The 17,146-nt window shown below is 46.7% G+C and overlaps 1 protein-coding gene across 2 annotated transcripts in view; it reads left to right on the top strand.

Annotated features, from left to right (window-relative positions):
* The window catches only part of LOC8038814 (dipeptidyl peptidase 3), a 103,240-nt gene that overhangs the window by 31,888 nt on the left and 54,206 nt on the right, over positions 1-17,146 (top strand). Inside the window, exons 1-5 of one of the 2 annotated variants that reach the window (XM_040208092.3) lie at positions 759-886; positions 6,272-6,423; positions 10,887-11,006; positions 12,859-12,948; positions 16,539-16,676. In XM_040208092.3, the coding sequence (XP_040064026.2) occupies positions 6,277-6,423; positions 10,887-11,006; positions 12,859-12,948; positions 16,539-16,676 (495 nt within the window). In that variant the 5' untranslated portion in view covers positions 759-886; positions 6,272-6,276. Of the gene's footprint in view, positions 1-758; positions 887-6,271; positions 6,424-10,886; positions 11,007-12,858; positions 12,949-16,538; positions 16,677-17,146 lie in introns of those variants that run through there. The other variant, XM_040500182.2, reaches the window with a different exon arrangement.

Below are 17,146 nucleotides of genomic sequence, written 5' to 3' on the forward strand. Positions count from 1 at the left end.
AGAAGTAGTAACCGCTGTCAGCTCCTTTCCTCTTTCTGCGGAGCCGACTGCTGTTGGCTCCATGGAAAGAGTGGTTGTCTTGCGTACTGCAGTTTTCTGCCTGTTTTTGCTTAATAGTGGTTCCTTTTCATCCATCATCCCTACATTTTAAATGTGCCGTACTAGCTGCTGGAGCCCCTCTAGAGATGGTCACTTGCAAGTCATACTTGGGCTGATGGCAGCAGGCAGTGCCTTGGTCAACATTAGGATTTTCTTGCGAAAATAGAAGAACGGAGGAAGAAAAAATAAGAAGGTTCGAGAATTTGTGGAGGGAAGGGTGATATTACACAAAATCAACGAATTTGTTTATTCTTTAGGCCGATGAGGGGTTAATTGTTTATTTTGGGGTGAAGGATCTCCAGCACGGTGACCTCCAGTAAGTGGCAGTTCGTTAGGTGCCAGGAAAAAACCAATAACCAAATTAACCTTTTCTGGGACAGCTGGCGCTAGCTACCGCCCGATACAAAGTGTATATTTACCCACTTCTATCCACCTACTCGACGTCGTGTTAACTATGATTGGGCGAAATAAGGGCAATAAGTCGGTTCGAGTCATTCGAGTGACTTGACAGCCAGCAAAACAGAGCAACTTGCGGGTAGGTTTTTGAAAATTTTGAAATAAGTTTAGCTCTGGACGCTCTGGAGTGAAATGGAGTAAACTTATGCGGATTAAAAATAACGTCACTCTGGTTCGATGACGTCATTGTTACAAGTGGGACAGCGAGACGCAGAAAAGAATGCGTACCACAGACTCGACCCTCGGATTCTTTTCAGCGGGCGACGTCGACACGGTGCAGTGCACGATCTCGTAAATATTGTCGTTTCTCCCCGTTGAAGAAAGTTTCCTGGTAAGTGCAATGACAAGGAAACCGTGTTATTTACGCTAACTGTTTAGGGACGTTTTCGTAGTGACGTTTGCGTGGTCTGAGGAACTATTAGTAGCCGGCTCCGAAGTTGCTCTGTCATGCATATGACAACACGCCGGTTTCGTTTAGTTCGAACTTTGATCGACGGACTCAAGAAATGAAACTCCCCGCTGCGGGCTGGTGGCTCGATGTCGCCTTCCCACCGGATCGCAGGCGATCGCATCAAATGCAAACTAGGAAACCAATTTGTTATCGGTATCTGAAACTAATCGCGGATTCCTGGCATATTGACGCTTCTTGTTTTATTTCATACGCACACGTCGCTAATTTGGGCGGAATAAAGTGTCTCTGGCACGCTCTTGATGCTTCTTCGTTTTTTAACAAAAATTGCTGTCTTTGGCAGTTTTATTACTTTTTTACGAAAGGAGGTAGGCTACAATGTGTGAGCTCCTTGCCCCTTTTATTCTCTTGTCTCTCTGCCGCCGCCTCCATTCGTTCTTGACGTTCTAGCCTCGCGTAAACACCAGCAGCGAGTCGCGTTAGATTTTCTCTCCTTCGACGTCAAACGTAAATAAGCCCCGACCGCACGGGCTCTCGCCTTTCTCTCAGCCTTGCAGGCCACCCGGGGTAACGTTTCCCCTGCAAATAAAGGTTATTATTAGTAAAACTTGTCTTCCTCTTGCCCAAATCCTAATTTTTTTTTCTTTTTAAATACAGGATTAGGTATAGAGGTTGTCAAGGGGATGCCAAATAAACTAGCTCAAAAAAAAAAAAAAGTAGAAAAGCCATATTTTGGTAGCACACCCAAGCTGGCTTGCTCAACAACCGAGTTAACGTAGGGGAGTTAAATACCCTTACTTCCAAGGACCGGTGCTCAAAGGGGAACCCGATGCCCGTTCCACCGCACGGCTGATGACTACCAACGAGGGCGGTCGCTACGCTGGGTTTGCCAACGCCGTGCCAATAGCGATGATCCCTGTATCCAACAACAGCGTTTATTGGGAAACTGGGGTCCTCAACAAGGTACTGCGGTCAAGCGAGCCGTGGACACAAGATGTCCGCAGCGCCTGCCGACTGGAGAGCCAAATGGGATTGCGAGCGGAGTCATCGCCAATGGGCCGAGCTCGCGGCGCCACTTGTCGTCGCAGGAGTTCAGACAAGAGCTCTCAGCAGACCAGTGGTGTCACTAGGGTCAGCGGCACCTGGGATGTTGACCCGTGGCAACACCCCCCCCCCCACCTCCTCGTGGCCTGCCGCGACACCCCCCGGAGTGCTGCACCCGGGTCGGTCCCCCCGCACCCCCCTTGTGACGCCACTGCAGCAGACGGACGTCCGCTCGGAGGAGGGACTGCCGACTGTCAGTGCCAAGGGAATCGCTAGCGTTAAATCTTCGCCGGTTGGACGAGCTCCCCCTGTGACTCGACCCGTCGCCCGGGGTCCAATCCAGGACTCCTCGAACAGATGGTCGTCCACTCGGAGGAGTGAATGTCCAACTGTTCCGCGCAGTCTCGCTGGTCCCCCGAAAACGGGAGACTCGCGGAGGAGAACGAGAGAGTAGGTTAGCAGAGTGGTGTACTCTCCTCGACACAATACGGAGCGAGCAGGCTCGAAGGCAGACGACTCCGGCTGGATCGTCTGCGGCTTATGCCTTTATCGATGAGAGGGAAACCAGTGGCTCCCCAAACGTGGAATTGTATTTTTCTTTTATCATTATTGTCCCACTATCGGCGAGGCGATTGAACTACGGGGGCTGCTTTTCTCAGCTTGGTTTCTACAGAGTTTGGTGTTTACCCTACGCAAGGCCCATCAACTGAATCCTTTACATCCTTTTCGATTAAGAACTGACACGAGTGTTGTATTGGTGCTTCACTGATTGAACTGGAGCCCCAGCCAAATGTCAGAAACACAAACAAATATTTCATATTGTTGTTCCCATGAGCTAATTTTTTAACTTATTTGCTAGAGCATGACGATTGGATATCCTCCCCAATACTTTGTCTCACCTTGACACGGACTAACCACGAAGGTTGCGAGCGTGTGTGGTCGAGGTGCCATTAAGCGCAAAGAGCTCAAGCCTTACGGTTAGTCCATGTTAAAGAAAAACTTTGCTTCAATTTTGTTTTTGGAAAAACAATGCAGTCCTCTTCAGTATCACCTATGAAGACCACAAGTCAAATATCACCACCTAGTTCTGTCAAAATGTTTCTTAAACGGTCTGGCAAACTTTGCAACTCGGCAAGTTGCCAAAATCGGCTGACTCGAGCGGCCGCATTGAGGCGCAAACAACAGCGCAGCCGAGGCTACGGCATGGGCGTAGCCGACATTGGAGCTAAACATAGTCATCATTGCCCCTTTTTGTTTGTTTTTACTTCTCCGGGCAAGCGTAACGGGTGATGTTGGCCACGTTTCCTCTCGGCACTCGGCAGTGTCCACGTGATTGGCATAACGCGCCTGTGCAGCGCACTTCTGGGGAGCCGTCCCGCCGTCTCTTGCGTCGCAACCACCATCGTTGTCTCACCGATTGTGATTATCGTCTCGGAGTTTTGTCCATACTATGGACACTACGTACACAGACTTATGCCGCAGTTGTGCAGACGTCGTCGAATGTTGTAGACACCAAAACGTGGTGAAGAGTGCGGTGCAGAAGACACTTGCGCCCGGCACATGCCCGCCCCAATCCCACCCGTTGTTGCGTAGAGAATCACGCGACATCTCGTACCACGTGATAGCCTTGTTCTTGGCGGCCTGAGGCCAAAGTTGCCGGAAGGAGTTGAAGTTTCGGATTGGATTTCTGCTCGTGTTTAAAATTGAGTTTTACAATATATATCCCATTTTTTTCGAAGCAAATGACATAGTCTTTTACTAGTGCTTTTTATTGCGAAATAACTAATTATTTTGAAATTCTAGGAATTCAGTGGAGTTGCTCTTTGAAGGGATACTTCAACGAAATTCGAAATATGCCCGTCGTGTTCAGTAATAGGCTGAATATGATCCACAATATTTGTAAACGACAGTCGCACGTTTGTATTTTGAGTCTGATGGCTGTATTTTTTGTTATAAACGACCGCCTCTGGCAAGCGCTCGAAGAGCAGCCAGCGGAGAGCACATCATATCTGGCGCAATTGTGACGTAGTCTGTCTCGGGATGAACAAAGCTGCGGTGAGGCTGACGTCAGGATGTCCTTCCAGCCATTGAAACGGTCCAACTAACTGCAAAGCTGCTTTTGTGTGAATTTTGAGTGATGGGTTAATCTTCTATAATCTTGTAGAGGGAGAATAGTGATGTCTGATACACACAAAAGAGAGTTCCTTTCCTCTTCTCCTGTGCAAACGGTAGGGCTGTTGGGATGACGTCAGGTTCAAAGCATGTATAGTTCTAGGCGAGACAGTCATCGTCACTCCCTGTCAAGGTTTCTAGACGGACATTGCAAACGACGCTTTAGCGACATCCACCAGGTGCTCTTTGTTATTCGTTTAATTTGTTTCAAACTTTTTTTTTTTTTTTAACAAGATATTGATGTGTCTGATGTGATACTGCTCCTTTGAACACAAATAGATGAAAAAAAGAAGCGCTGAAATTATATTGTAGTATCCCTTTAAAGGGGCCCTGTAATGATTTTTGAACTGGTTTGAAATTTGTGCTAAAACGGACCTCATGAAATGTGTTAATATGAAGGATAAATGTTTTTCCGGAAATTTGAATTATTATGGGAGTTGTAAGCAAATTAAAAGTACAAAAAGAACTAAAACATTTTTGGTTCATGACACAGCAAAAAAAGATGCAATGATTGGAGGGTTGGAGTGAAGTGGCCGGCCAATGGGCTGCGGGTTAGGCTCATGGCTGCCGCGCCAAAGATGTGCACACATCGTCGGCCTCTTCGCTGAAGCTCCTTGCACCGTCCTGAGTTCAGGCTTCGAAAGCGAACGTCATTAGCCTTAGGCCTGGGCTGTTTATACTTTGGCATCAGCAAACCCAAAGCGTGCCGGCATAGAACGATGCTCGTCGTCCAGTTCTCCGCACCCCATCATAGAATCCAGTGCATTGGGATCAAAGCAACAATTCGGGGCAGAAAGTTGCACCATGATTGGTTTGAAAGAAAAAAAGACAAAAAGGCTAATGTTGGGGATAACAAGTGCAAATAAGCATTTATTTTCTACCAAACGTTGCATAAAAGTACACAAAAAAGGAGTAAAAGATCACAATAGCGCGTCTGTCAAAGCGTCCACCGGCAGGCTTCGACGGATTTTATGCAGTCGCGTTTCGCAGCAGCCTTCTACGTTGATCAATGTGTAACATCGAAGTGAGTGGATGATCCCTAAATTACGCCGTTTATGCGTTCTAAATTGTTGCGCACTTTGAACAAATATTCTGGGCTTCATCTTTGTTTTTACTGTACACCGCTTCTGCATTTGGCATTTGTTGTTTTGAGCGGGAACGGCTGCTGGCGAGATATGACTAGCACACAATCGTATCTAGCTCATACATAAGGTCGACCTGAATTCTAATAAATTCTTCCTTTGGTTCATCATCGGGCTTCAAGCTCTGGCTCACCCCGTGAAAGTGCATCCCGTCTCGTTAAGCCTACAAAAGTTCTCGCAGTAGTGCGAAGAGCTGTCTGCGTACAGACTCGCCCAACCGAGCGGGTGGATGTTGTGCGCACCCCAACACCCAAACATTGAGGCACCATACTGATGGGTGAGAACAGCTCACGACACGGCAGATTCAAGTCGCAGGAATAAGCGTCGCGCACACACTCCGGGGCAGCGCTCAATCTGCTCGACGCTGTAGCAGTGCTAGTGCGCATGTGTGCCTTGCTGACTTGGCTGGTTCCGCTGCTAAAAAGCAGGCGAGTCTTGGTTTTTTATTTTTATTTCCTTTTTTCCGCACATTTAAAAGATACATTTCTTCGTTTCCATCTTTCTTGCTCAAAAAGACGCCTTCTTATAAGAGTAGTGATGCTTTACGGAGCAACTCACATTATTTAGCCTGCATGAAAATGAAGATGACGGCTCTTGCCGACTGCCAGTCACGAAGGGCTTAGTGGTGATGACACTGGTCGGCCGTTTTCAATGCGGTGTTGCCAGCGGACGTTGAGCTGTTTTTGCCTGATCGGACTAAAATATGACGCGCTAATATTTTGTGGCTACTAGGTACTTGTTCCCCGAGTAGCCCTAACCACTAATGAGGGAATAACATAAATAGGTCAGATGCAAAGACGTCATTAGAGTGCCCCTTTAAGGTGAGACGGAGTATAGACTTCCAGGTACTTCTGTGGAAGGCTAAAGGTGGGCTGTCCTATTGGTGCCCCTGTTCTGCACTTGGATCTTGGAAGAGCTGACGCAACCTGTGCGTACCTTCGTGTTCCAGGAGCCATGTCGGACGAAGTGTACCCGAATGACACCCCCTTCGTGAAGCTGGCCTGCGACGTGGCCTTTGAGAGCCTGACTGAGCGGGAGAAGTGCTATGCCCACTACCTGTGCAGGGCTTCCTGGTACGGCGGGCTCATCGTGCTCTTCCAGGTGAGTGGTGGGCTCCTCCCTGGGTTCACCGAAACTTGCGCTCGTCGGAATTCCCAAGTACCGGGGTATTAAGGTGGGCTAGTTGGTTCAACGTACTAAATGTACGTAGTGCCGTCCCGTCTCTTTTGTTTCCACGGCCGTCTCTTGCGCTATACGTATTTAGTGAGAAGTTCCCAGGGTTCTTTATTTCGAAGAACTTTTTCAAAATGTGGGCCAAGTAGCTCATCCCCACTGTCTCAAACTTCTTGCAAAAAAAAAAAAAAAAAAAAAAAATGGAAAGAGAAAGTTTGGAAGATTTTGCAACATCATTCGGAATAATGTGCATTTCTTGACCTTTCAGGAGTGCTAAGAAAGACGGGGGTCGGAAAATGTTGCCCCGGAAAATGCTTTTTTCTTTTTGTGTCAGCATTCACTCAAGAAATTCACTTTCTAAAGCTGCATGCTTTAGAAATCGGACTTGTAACAGAAGCCAATGTTTCTGCACTCGCCTCTGCTACGCTGCATAGAACTCTTGAGGTGGAGCATAGAGATGAAAGGCGGGAGTAATGGTGCATCGATGCATGGCTCAGCTATTCTTGTTCTACACTCGGAGGAGGGACGTCTGGAAGAATTTGAGGGAAGCTGGAACCCCTGGGGACACTCTTGGACACCCCTGGAAACTCCGTTTGGAAGCTCATTTTTGTAGCTGTTAACAGTCACTTCATTGTACCAACCTGTAACGAGGATTTCGTGTTTCCGGATGAAACCGAGAAAAAGAGATATAACCTCTAACAATTAACGAAGAAGGCCTTGTCATCAGCGTCCATTCAGGTTAAGGTTTTGTATTTTTAGGATATGAAGGAAATCATTCTAGAAGTTATGGAATGCTGCTTTTATGAACCTATACTTTTCTAAACGTGTAAATTAATGTTAGCCCAAGTACTCATGATAATTGGTGTCTAGTGGTGCATAACGGTTTACAATATTAAAGTCAGAACGAAAAATCAATGCTATCTTGCCATAATGCAGGTGGCTCAGAAGTGTTGTTATTTAGAGGTTCTCCGGTGGATCTAATGAGGACCAACTTGAATTGTGGGATTTCAGAGAAACCGTGAAAGTTAATTTCTCTAACTTGACCGTCTTGCTTTAGAAAGAAACTTTCTTTTAGTGGGAGCGCATTTCTGCTGAAAATCAGTTTCTTAGAATGCGCAGCACATTAGTAACTACAAATGCTCAGAAAAAGGAGTGGGGCTCGCTACCATGTTTTGAGGACATGTGTCAGCAGGAAGATTGTTAATCTGTTATAATCAGCGAAATTCCACTCAGCATTGCCTTTGGCACTTGTCGGAGATTAGTTGGTTCATAAGAGCCACAAAGTATCTCAACAAGCAGTATTAATAGCTTTAGAATGGCGTGTCCAAAATCTCTTATTTCAGCTTGAAGGTTTACGTCTTTTGTTTCTGTATATTAAACAATGTAATCTAGAAATCCATCTGTTTTAAACGCTGCTCTGAGTTTTTTTTTATGTGTTTCGATTTAGACAAACGCAGGTTGTGCTGTCAGTCTGAAGTGACGGACTGACTGGTAAATGCCATCCTTACTGACTGAATGAAAACGTCAGTTGCCACGTGTGCCTTTCGAGCCAAGCAAGGGGATTTGAGCTTGATAAAAACTCGCCTCCTTATTTTGAACCAAATACTTCAAAATCTCTACGTCTGGAAGAACAGCTGTGGTTCTTCCCCTCTACAAATGCAACAGGTGTCTTTTTAATCTATATTCATACTTGTATTGTGCTGTCAGTCAGCTACAGGGAAGCCTGGGTTCTGCTGCTCACTGTTGGCCTCAAATGTGTGTCAGCTGAAACCAGGCCAAAACATAAATACAGTGCAACCCACTTATAACGATACCGCATAGAACAATATACCGCTTATAAAGATCAGTTATATAGATTCTAGACTAGAAACGACCAGTTCCTAGTCCAGATACTAGGAGAATCGGTTATAACGATTGCATTTTGGGGTTGTTTCATGATCGTTGTAAGTGGATTGCACTGTAGAACACAAAACAGTGAAGCAGATTTTGCATGAATATTTGCTTTCGGCCGCTCATATCCTATCGAGGTTGAATTTCACGGCTTGGCACGGAACTGTTTGAGCCTCGCAAACACAAACGAGCTAGAAAACTTGCAGAGGTGTACCTGATAATTTGGCGGATATAATTTAGCTGTGGATGACTGCTCAAAGTTTAGATCCTCATTGCCTTTTTCTGCATTTTGCCTTTTTGAACACATGTTTTAGTAGTTTTATTGATTGCCCGGGCTGCCTTGTCCTGGCGACAAAGGGGTGACAGAAGGCCTTGTCCCGGCTAAAGAGGCGTGCGAGCCATTTTAAAGGTAATCCCATAAGTGGAAGAGGGGCCTTGACAGCAATGGATGCCCAAAGGGTTCCATGTGGGGGGGTTTCAGTAGGAGAGAAAAACATGTGCGGAAACAAGACACAACCGAACAAAGCAAGTTAAAAATAAAACACCCGAATTCGTGACGGTCAGAACACTGAGCATCAGCATGCCCGGCATCTGCATGGCCATCGTGTCTGGAGCGCCGCCAGTATGTGAAGTACTAGGAATGAGGTAAAAATATCACGCAGATAAAAAGTGTACTACAGTCGCGCCCGTGTATAACGAACCCGGATAGAGCTAATAAACGTCCAGCGTGTCGAACGCCCAAATATTTCAGACAAAATCCGCGGAAAATATACTTCTGTAGCAAATAACTTATGGACGATATTAAACCCTGAAACAAAAGACGGCCCTCAAAAACGTGCAAACACCTGTCCTATTAAAAAAAGAAAAGGAAAAAAGAAGGCTTTAGATTTGTTTGTTGATGCGCGATGGTTTTCGAGCCAATGGAATGACTGAATGAAATCTCAAGCTGGTGCCCGAGGCCCCGACTTGAGATTACGACGCGTGGACGGCCGATACTCGACCTTTTTACGAGTAGCAGTCTCGACCAGCTTCAGCATGAACCTTGTTCTTGCTGGGGTTTACTACGCACGCACGCGCACGGATGCGCGACTGGTGATCTTCATTGCTTCCAGTCGCACTAAGTATGTGGTACGCTTCTCTATGGTTCTGCTGGTTTCGTTTAGATTTTGGCATCACAGAAGGAAAATCTCTCAAGAACATGCCTGCCATACTGCCAGCCCTAAATCTAAAGCAGAGGCGCTCATGGCTTGCTCGTAATCGGTGCGCTTTGCGCAGCTTTCGGTGAAAAGGGGAAGCAATTTTTGTCTGCTTCGGGCAAGTCCAGATTCTCCAATCTAGCAAACGTTCCGGCGGAAGAAACAGTTGAACTGGAATTGTTTCCAGTTTTGTCTATTAACCCATTTGGCGCATTATCGGTTATGTTTTCGTGAATAAAACATTTTTTTTCGCGATCCATCGAAGTACGTAAGCACTAGTGTTTAGACATAATATTGTAAGGGTGCAGGCAAGCTGGTGAATGTTAACCATGCTGAATAAACCCGAGACTGGGGCAGAAATTAATGCATAAGTCGAAGGAACAGAAAAGGACAGGACGACGTCTCAAACTCAGTTACAAGGTTTATTTAGCCCGCCTTGTTATATAGCCCACAATCAGCCCCCACAAACACAAAAGGAACAACCTCTAACCAGTCCAAACGCCAAACCCTCCAATTCACAAAGTAGTACTATGAACGGCCTTCAGGCCGACTCGCAAAGGTGACTCTACAATCTCCCCCAAAATTTAACGAAAGGATCAGTACCTTTTCTATTCTAACCAAAATTCACACAAGAAAAGCCTTTTTTTATTAAAAGAAAAAAAACGAGAAAACCCCACAAACCTTATGTTAGCGATGAAGGTATGACACACACTGAACCGGGAAAACGGGGCAAAAATGTTCAGTACACACATCCCTAACAAAAAGCAACAACAACAAAATTTAAAATTTTTGAATTTTTATTGAACTGTAACGAAGCCTTACTCATACAATTACCTAAAGATTTTATCTACACTGCCTCCCTTACTCATCTTTTTGCATCATTCCTCTCCTTGTGAATGATTTCTGTCTCCGACCAAATTGCAGTGTTTACCGCACGTTTCATGTCAATACGTTTCGTTTCGAACTCCCGGCATCCACATTCGCTTCAAACTAATATGCGCATCTGAAAGAGCGTGTTATAAACGGGTTCGAATGTATTTGGTGCCTCTGTCTTTCTGACACCCACCTACCGTAATCATTTTTGGCCCAGCTTAATTTGTGCTTTTTGTTAATTATCCTAAGACTGGATTTATGTGTACAAAACGCCGTCTGTAAAAACTTGTGTTTGCGTAATGGTGAGAATAGCATATAAAATTTCTGCGCCCTCTTTTGTTTGGTGCTCTACGATGCATTTCACCGTTGCAACGCTCGACAACCACCAAGAAAGTGGAAAGTACCAACAGCTGTTGTTTTTGTGAATGGCAGACGTCCAAGGAGAGCCCTCTCATCTTCCTTCTGCTGGAGCGCCTGTTCCGGTCCCAGGACCTGGACTCTCTACGAGCTCTAGCTACGGAGCAGTGTGGCTTCGACGAAGAGGACTTCAAGGTGAGCACTTTGCTCGCACGTTTTGTTTGAGACACGTATCGAAGGAGGGTATGCCCAGGCGTTGCGACTGGGCGTGGCTCTTCTCCGTTTTGCTTCAAGTGCGAGTAAGGCAGAAGCTACAAGAGCTGGTTCCGGGCAGAGCCGTATATGTAGAGAGTTTGGCCATTCGTTGGGAAGTATAGGAGACAAATGAGGAGGCGTCATTGGCCGAAAGCGGGCTGGGCGTGTTCCAGGGCGTCTTCAGAAATTCGAATGTGACCAACCAGAAGCCGGAAATAATACCCTGGCGGTGGTCGCGAGAAACAAACCTGATAACTTCATTAGAGTAACTCTCGATGACTGAAAATATGGTACACGTGATGTTTCAATCACGCTCATCCAAAATGATGGTGGAGGAGTGCGACTAGCGGAACGATCGACATAATCCGTACGCCAAGCGCCGAGGGCCGGGAATCTGCCGTCCGAGCGGTCACACTCTGTTTGAGCAAAACAGAGTTGAGCGGCGCATTCGTTTCTTACATCTTTCTACATGATCATGATCAAAACAACACGTGCACCCTATTTTCAACCACAAAGAGTTACTACACTCCACTCTTACGCGCTTATTAAAACCATTTACGAACACAGACCTTTGATCAGAACGGTTTCTCGCTACCACCGCTAGGGGATTCTCTTCGGCTTCTGGTTGGTCAAGAGAGCATGCCAAGCCCTCTTTCCGAATCTGGTGCACGCCCTGGCTCTGCCCGCGCCTCCCATTGACCAAACTCTCTACATATACGGCTCTGGTTCCGGGCCTACAACAGCGTCCTCGCAGAGAGTGCCCGCTCGTGCGGTGCGAGCATTGTTGTTCGAGGCAATATGTTTGTCCTTGTATTTTTGCCTTTGCTTGTACATAAAGTGAAACAAACTATTGTGGACATATCTAGGGCAACGGCTACATACCTAGGACCATCCCTGGGTATGCCTGGGCATTGTTTTGTCATTGATCCGGGATGGAGGTAAATGGACATTGAGAGAGAGAGAGAGACGAGACTTCATTCCTCACTGTATGCACAAATACACGGAGACGTAGAGCTTTCAGTATGATTAAAGTGTAAAGAATAATGGACCTTTACATAGTTTAGTTTTACAAACAGTGTTAAGGTAGGCACTGAGACCTTCCTTAACAGTGTAGAATTGTATTATTCTTTGCTTTTGAATGCTTCTTTAACACTTTAGTGAGCTTCTATCTTTTCTTTTTATTAAATATGTAATCAGTTAAAGTAGTGTATACATCATTCTGGTTTGAGGAAGTGCTGAACTGCCATTTTGTCACAGTGAAGTTCCAATTATTTGGGCAGCTGTGTACTTGCTCAGCGTCTTAGAGCAGGAATCAATGATTATCCTCATGGATTGCAGCAGTAGGTCAATCTCGGAAATTTTAGGACAACTTATTTTTATAGATCTTTTTACTGTTTTAACAAAAGGCCTCTCCCGGCTTCCAAGAGACTTTTGGTCACTCATCTTACAGGAATAATAATCTCCAACAAATCTCTTGCTAACCGGTTCTTTAGCTAATCACCTGCAGAACTGGTCGTAAAATATTTCATAAACCTCGCGAGAAGCAATGCTATGGTGGGGGTTGTTCGTCCTTTTACTTGACCAAAAGTTTGCGGGGACATAAAGTGCCAACAGCGCTTCCTTCCGGCACTTTCAATGAAAAAGACTATGTAGACAGTTTGTGACGACATGATCTGCCACAGGATTTGTACACATCTTCGATGCTAGCAGCAATGGACCTTTTTATTTTACCTCTCGTTATATTAAAATTGTGGATGGGTTGAGTTGAGTCTGCACAATTTATTTGTTTCAGGCATTGCTTGTGTATGCTGCTGCCTTCTATGCCAACATGGGCAACTACAAAGGCTTTGGGGACAACAAGTTTATCCCAAACTTGTCGAAGGTAGGTCTCTTGCAGCATCGCCAGCTCGTTTCCATGTTGTCGTTCTTCCGGTGTGTTTGACACACTTTCAAGCATGGTCGGATTTCATCGAAAAATGGGGTCGAAAAAGTAGGAGAGGGAGATTTGTGAAAACATGTTGACACCTGTTCTCGAGAGATCTCCCCATGTCACAGAATTCAATAACTATTTTTGTCCTTCAATGGTTATGGTGTTGTCCGTTCCCGTGCTTGTGAGTGGGGTGCGCGAGCGCCGAGAACAGGAGCGCGTGCTTAGGATTTTTGTTTTCGTGCGAGATCGGAGGAAGAAAAAAAAAAAAAAAGACGGGATCCCGCGCGCGCGAGGGCTGTGGAACAAAAAAAAAACGCGGAGCAAGGCTGCGACGGTGTGGATGGTCGGCGCTGAGCAGGTCCGCGGCGGTATGGTTGTTCGAACACCGAGAAGGTATTCGACGGAGAGGGGTGTGAGTGCTTGTGAGTGAGTGTTGTGTGTCACCACGACACCCAAGCCACCATGGCTCCTCGACCCCGACTGGCGGCGCAACGAACCGGACCTCCACCTGCACCTTGGAATGCTGACTCGGCTCTCCCCCTCCAAAACTGTATGACAACCTCGATTTGACTTGTGATATTTTTTTCTTTCCTTCTTTCGACTGAGTGTACGTCCTGTGCGCCCTTCCCTTACTTTTTATTTTATAAAATACTGTTCTTAACGTCGACATGCTTTGCTCTCAATTCATCCCGCCTCTCAGGATGTCTATCGCCAAGGTGTGGTCCTAACACCTGGACAGCGGTCCAAGTCAAATTCCAAATTTGTTTGTTTAAATGGGATCTTTAACCTCCGAACCTGTGACAAACTGGCGTCCGCGGCAGGACCTGCTGTCCACTGTGACGATCTATCCTGAGAGGAGGAGGGTGAGCGAGTGAGTTTGCCACGCCGTAGGGAGCGCGTTGTGAGGCTGACGCCGTTGCGGGAGCACACAACCCGGCTTACCGATCGGGAACAGAGGAGGGGTTCTAGAGTCAGACTATCCAGCAAAGGGTCCGCGCGACTTCAGTCATGGAGCTACACGAGCTAGTGGCCTGCGGAAAAGAACTCTGGCTCAAGGGTTCAGCCCTGAGGGAATGGGTGGACCAAGAGAGAGAGAATACGAGAGCCGCGAGAGCGCCAAGAGTTAAGACTACGAGCAGTTATTTCTTGCATCTGCATCGACACATCAGTGGAGGGAGGAGGGTGTGATGGAATCGGCTTGTCTTCAGGCGGAGTGCAATCGCCTGGAAGAGATGATAGCACGTCTGGAAGCTGAGGAGGACCTACAAAAAAGTGCTGATAAGGCATTTGAGGATTTCACAGCACAAAGTGAAAGCTCCCAAAGGGGGGAAGCTTGGAGCCGACAAGTGTCAACGGTTTCAGTCCATTGGTAAAGATTGGTGGCCAGATGAGAGGCGTGGATGCGTCCTTTGGAGATTCAGAACTCTATCCCAGGTCGACTACGGAAGCTGAAGCTTCAGGCCTGACGAACCCAGGGGACACTGAGGTGCACCTCGTGGTTTTAGGTAGAGGTCCTAAGAAAAGCACAATGAGTGCTAAGAGAGGGAAGCATGAATCTATGGGTGAAAAAATTAAGCGTGAGCTTCGTTTGAAATGCAAGTCAAACACTCAAAGAATGTTGCTAAGGCAGTGCAAAGGAAAGGTCATCAGGCGACGAGACCGCTCGCCAGTCAGAGACCGCCATGCAGTGGAAAGTTTATCCAAAAGACAGAGCACGTGCTATGCTAACGTGAAAATCTGGATCATCTGGAATGGGAGAGATCATGCGAAGTTTACCTTTAATTCTGAGATCTGGTTGAGAGTCACAGTAAGCTGGGAAGACAGAAGGCCAAGGCTTGGAGGTTAGATGAGTAATCAGTGAATTGCATATCTCATCGAAAGATTAAGACTGGGTTCTCTCGTAACCGGTTGTGCTAATTACTCGGAAAGTATTTTTTTGTTTTCGCTTTCGTAAGTTCGTTAATTTTTGTTATGGTATTGCAAAACTGAGTGTTATCGTTGCTTGTCAAACTTTCGGATTGCTGATGTGTTACGCCAAGACATTTGAAAAGCGAATCGGAGTTTCTCGATAGCTGGGTCACGAAGTAATTTTTGATACGTTCGAATCTGTGTGTACCTAACTGAAGTGTCTTCTGTTTGGTCTAGAATTAGTGTGTATTGAGAAAGCTGTAGAGTGAGTTAGTTCTTTAGCAGAGTTCAAACTGTTTCTTTTTATGTGGACTATCAATATATTTTGAATGGTTGGGGTGAATTACTGTTACTGATTGCATTGTTTCAGGACGTGCTTGAGGAATAGCAGTGGTAAAACGTGAAGAGATAGTGCGCATTGAATTTTATGATTTTTTTTTTGATATTCCTGCTTGAATATTTTTGTAAATAAGGGGTAGTGTCACAGAATTCAATAACTATTTTTGTCCTTCAATGGTTATGGTGTCCGTTCCCGTGTTTGTGAGTGGGGTGCGCGAGTGCCGAGAACAGGAGCGTGTGCTTAGGATTTTTGTTTTCGTGCGAGTTTGGAGGAAGAGAAAAAAAAAAAAGACGGGATCCCGCGCGCGCGAGGGCTGTGGAACAAAAAAAACCGCGGAGCAAGGCTGCGGCGGTGTGGATGGTCAGCGCTGAGCAGGTCCGCGGCGGTTTGGTTGTTCGAACACTGAGAAGGTATTCGACGGAGAGGGGTGTGAGTGCTTGTGAGTGAGTGTTGTGTGTCACCACGACACCCAAGCCACCATGGCTCCTCGACCCCGACTGGCGGCGCAACGAACCGGACCTCCACCTGCATCTTGGAACGCTGACTCGGCTCTCCCCCTCCAAAACTGTATGACAACCTCGACTTGACTTGTGATATTTTTTTCTTTCCTTCTTTCGACTGTGTGTACGTCCTGTGCGCCCTTCCCTTACTTTTGAATTATTTTATAAAATACTGTTCTTAACGTCGACATGCTCTGCTTTCAATTCCTCCCGCCTCTCAGGATGTCTATCGCCAAGGTGTGGTCCTAACACCTGAACAGCGGTCCAAGTCAAATTCTAAATTTGTTTGTTTAAATGGGATCTTTAATATCCGAACCTGTGACACCCCATAACCTGACAATCGCAAAAGAATGTATATGACACAGCCACTGGTAGAAACATTCGAGGTTGATTTACAAATATTTAGAGTGCACTCTTCTCAAGGAGAATCGTGTGGGACAGGGCAAAATTGTTCCATTTATCGGGTGTACTTATCCAGAGTTCTACATACAAGTTGCACTTATTAAAGAGGTTCTACCATGTTAATGAATGGCTACTGTGGGTTCATTTACTAGGGACCATAATAGATGTGGAGCACACCGGTACATCTTTGAATAGCAGGCATAAAAAAGCATACGAGTAACAAGCTCATCAGAGCTAGTGAATACTCGGTCCCCTTCACGCCTGGAAAAGTGACTACACCGTAAAAGATTGGACAAAAGAATCTCAACTACAACCAATGATTTTTCCGTGGAACTCGCGCCACAAAGGCTCAGGGACGGTTGCGGTGACTCGGCGACTTCTGGCACTTGCAGGAAAAGCTGCACAAGCTGGTGACTCTGAGCGAGGCTTCCAAGCTGGACCCCTCCACGATGGACTTCCTCTGGTCCCACTTGTCGGGCCCGCTGTACTCTCTCGGGGACAACGAGAAGCACCTAGGGTTCCCTCCAGCGGTGAGTTCCTACCCGGGGGCAGACGGAGCCATTCCGGGGTCCTTGTGCCGTTCTTCCAAACCGAACGGATAGGGTGCCACCATGGTGTCCAGAACGCGTCTCCGCCCGGCTTCGTTTACTGCTTCCTGAAAAACGGTCCCTCGATTTCCGCCCGGCGACGCCACACTCGCGTAGTTGCGCCGTCGCCCGCCGCGATCCTTGCGGCGGCACGGCGGCAGAGGCGGATTCGGCAGGCGTTGGTCTCGCAGTAAGTCACTCGACGGTTCGCGGAAGCTTCGGCAACCACGAGTCTGGAGGCCGCAACAACGGCGGCACCTGGTTTTGCTTGCCGTCTTTTGCTGTCGCCAGGATCGGACCTCTAAAAGCACGACACGGCGGTTCCGTTCCCCTGGTGTCGCCTGTTGCCATTTTTGGATCACTTTCGGTGCTTGGGCAGTTTTAAGTAGCTAAAGACATAGGTCCAAGGCGTG

This window comes from Ixodes scapularis, unplaced genomic scaffold (genome assembly GCF_016920785.2).
Source record: "Ixodes scapularis isolate PalLabHiFi unplaced genomic scaffold, ASM1692078v2 PGA_scaffold2__306_contigs__length_199485367, whole genome shotgun sequence".
Classification (NCBI taxonomy): Eukaryota; Metazoa; Arthropoda; class Arachnida; order Ixodida; family Ixodidae; genus Ixodes; species Ixodes scapularis.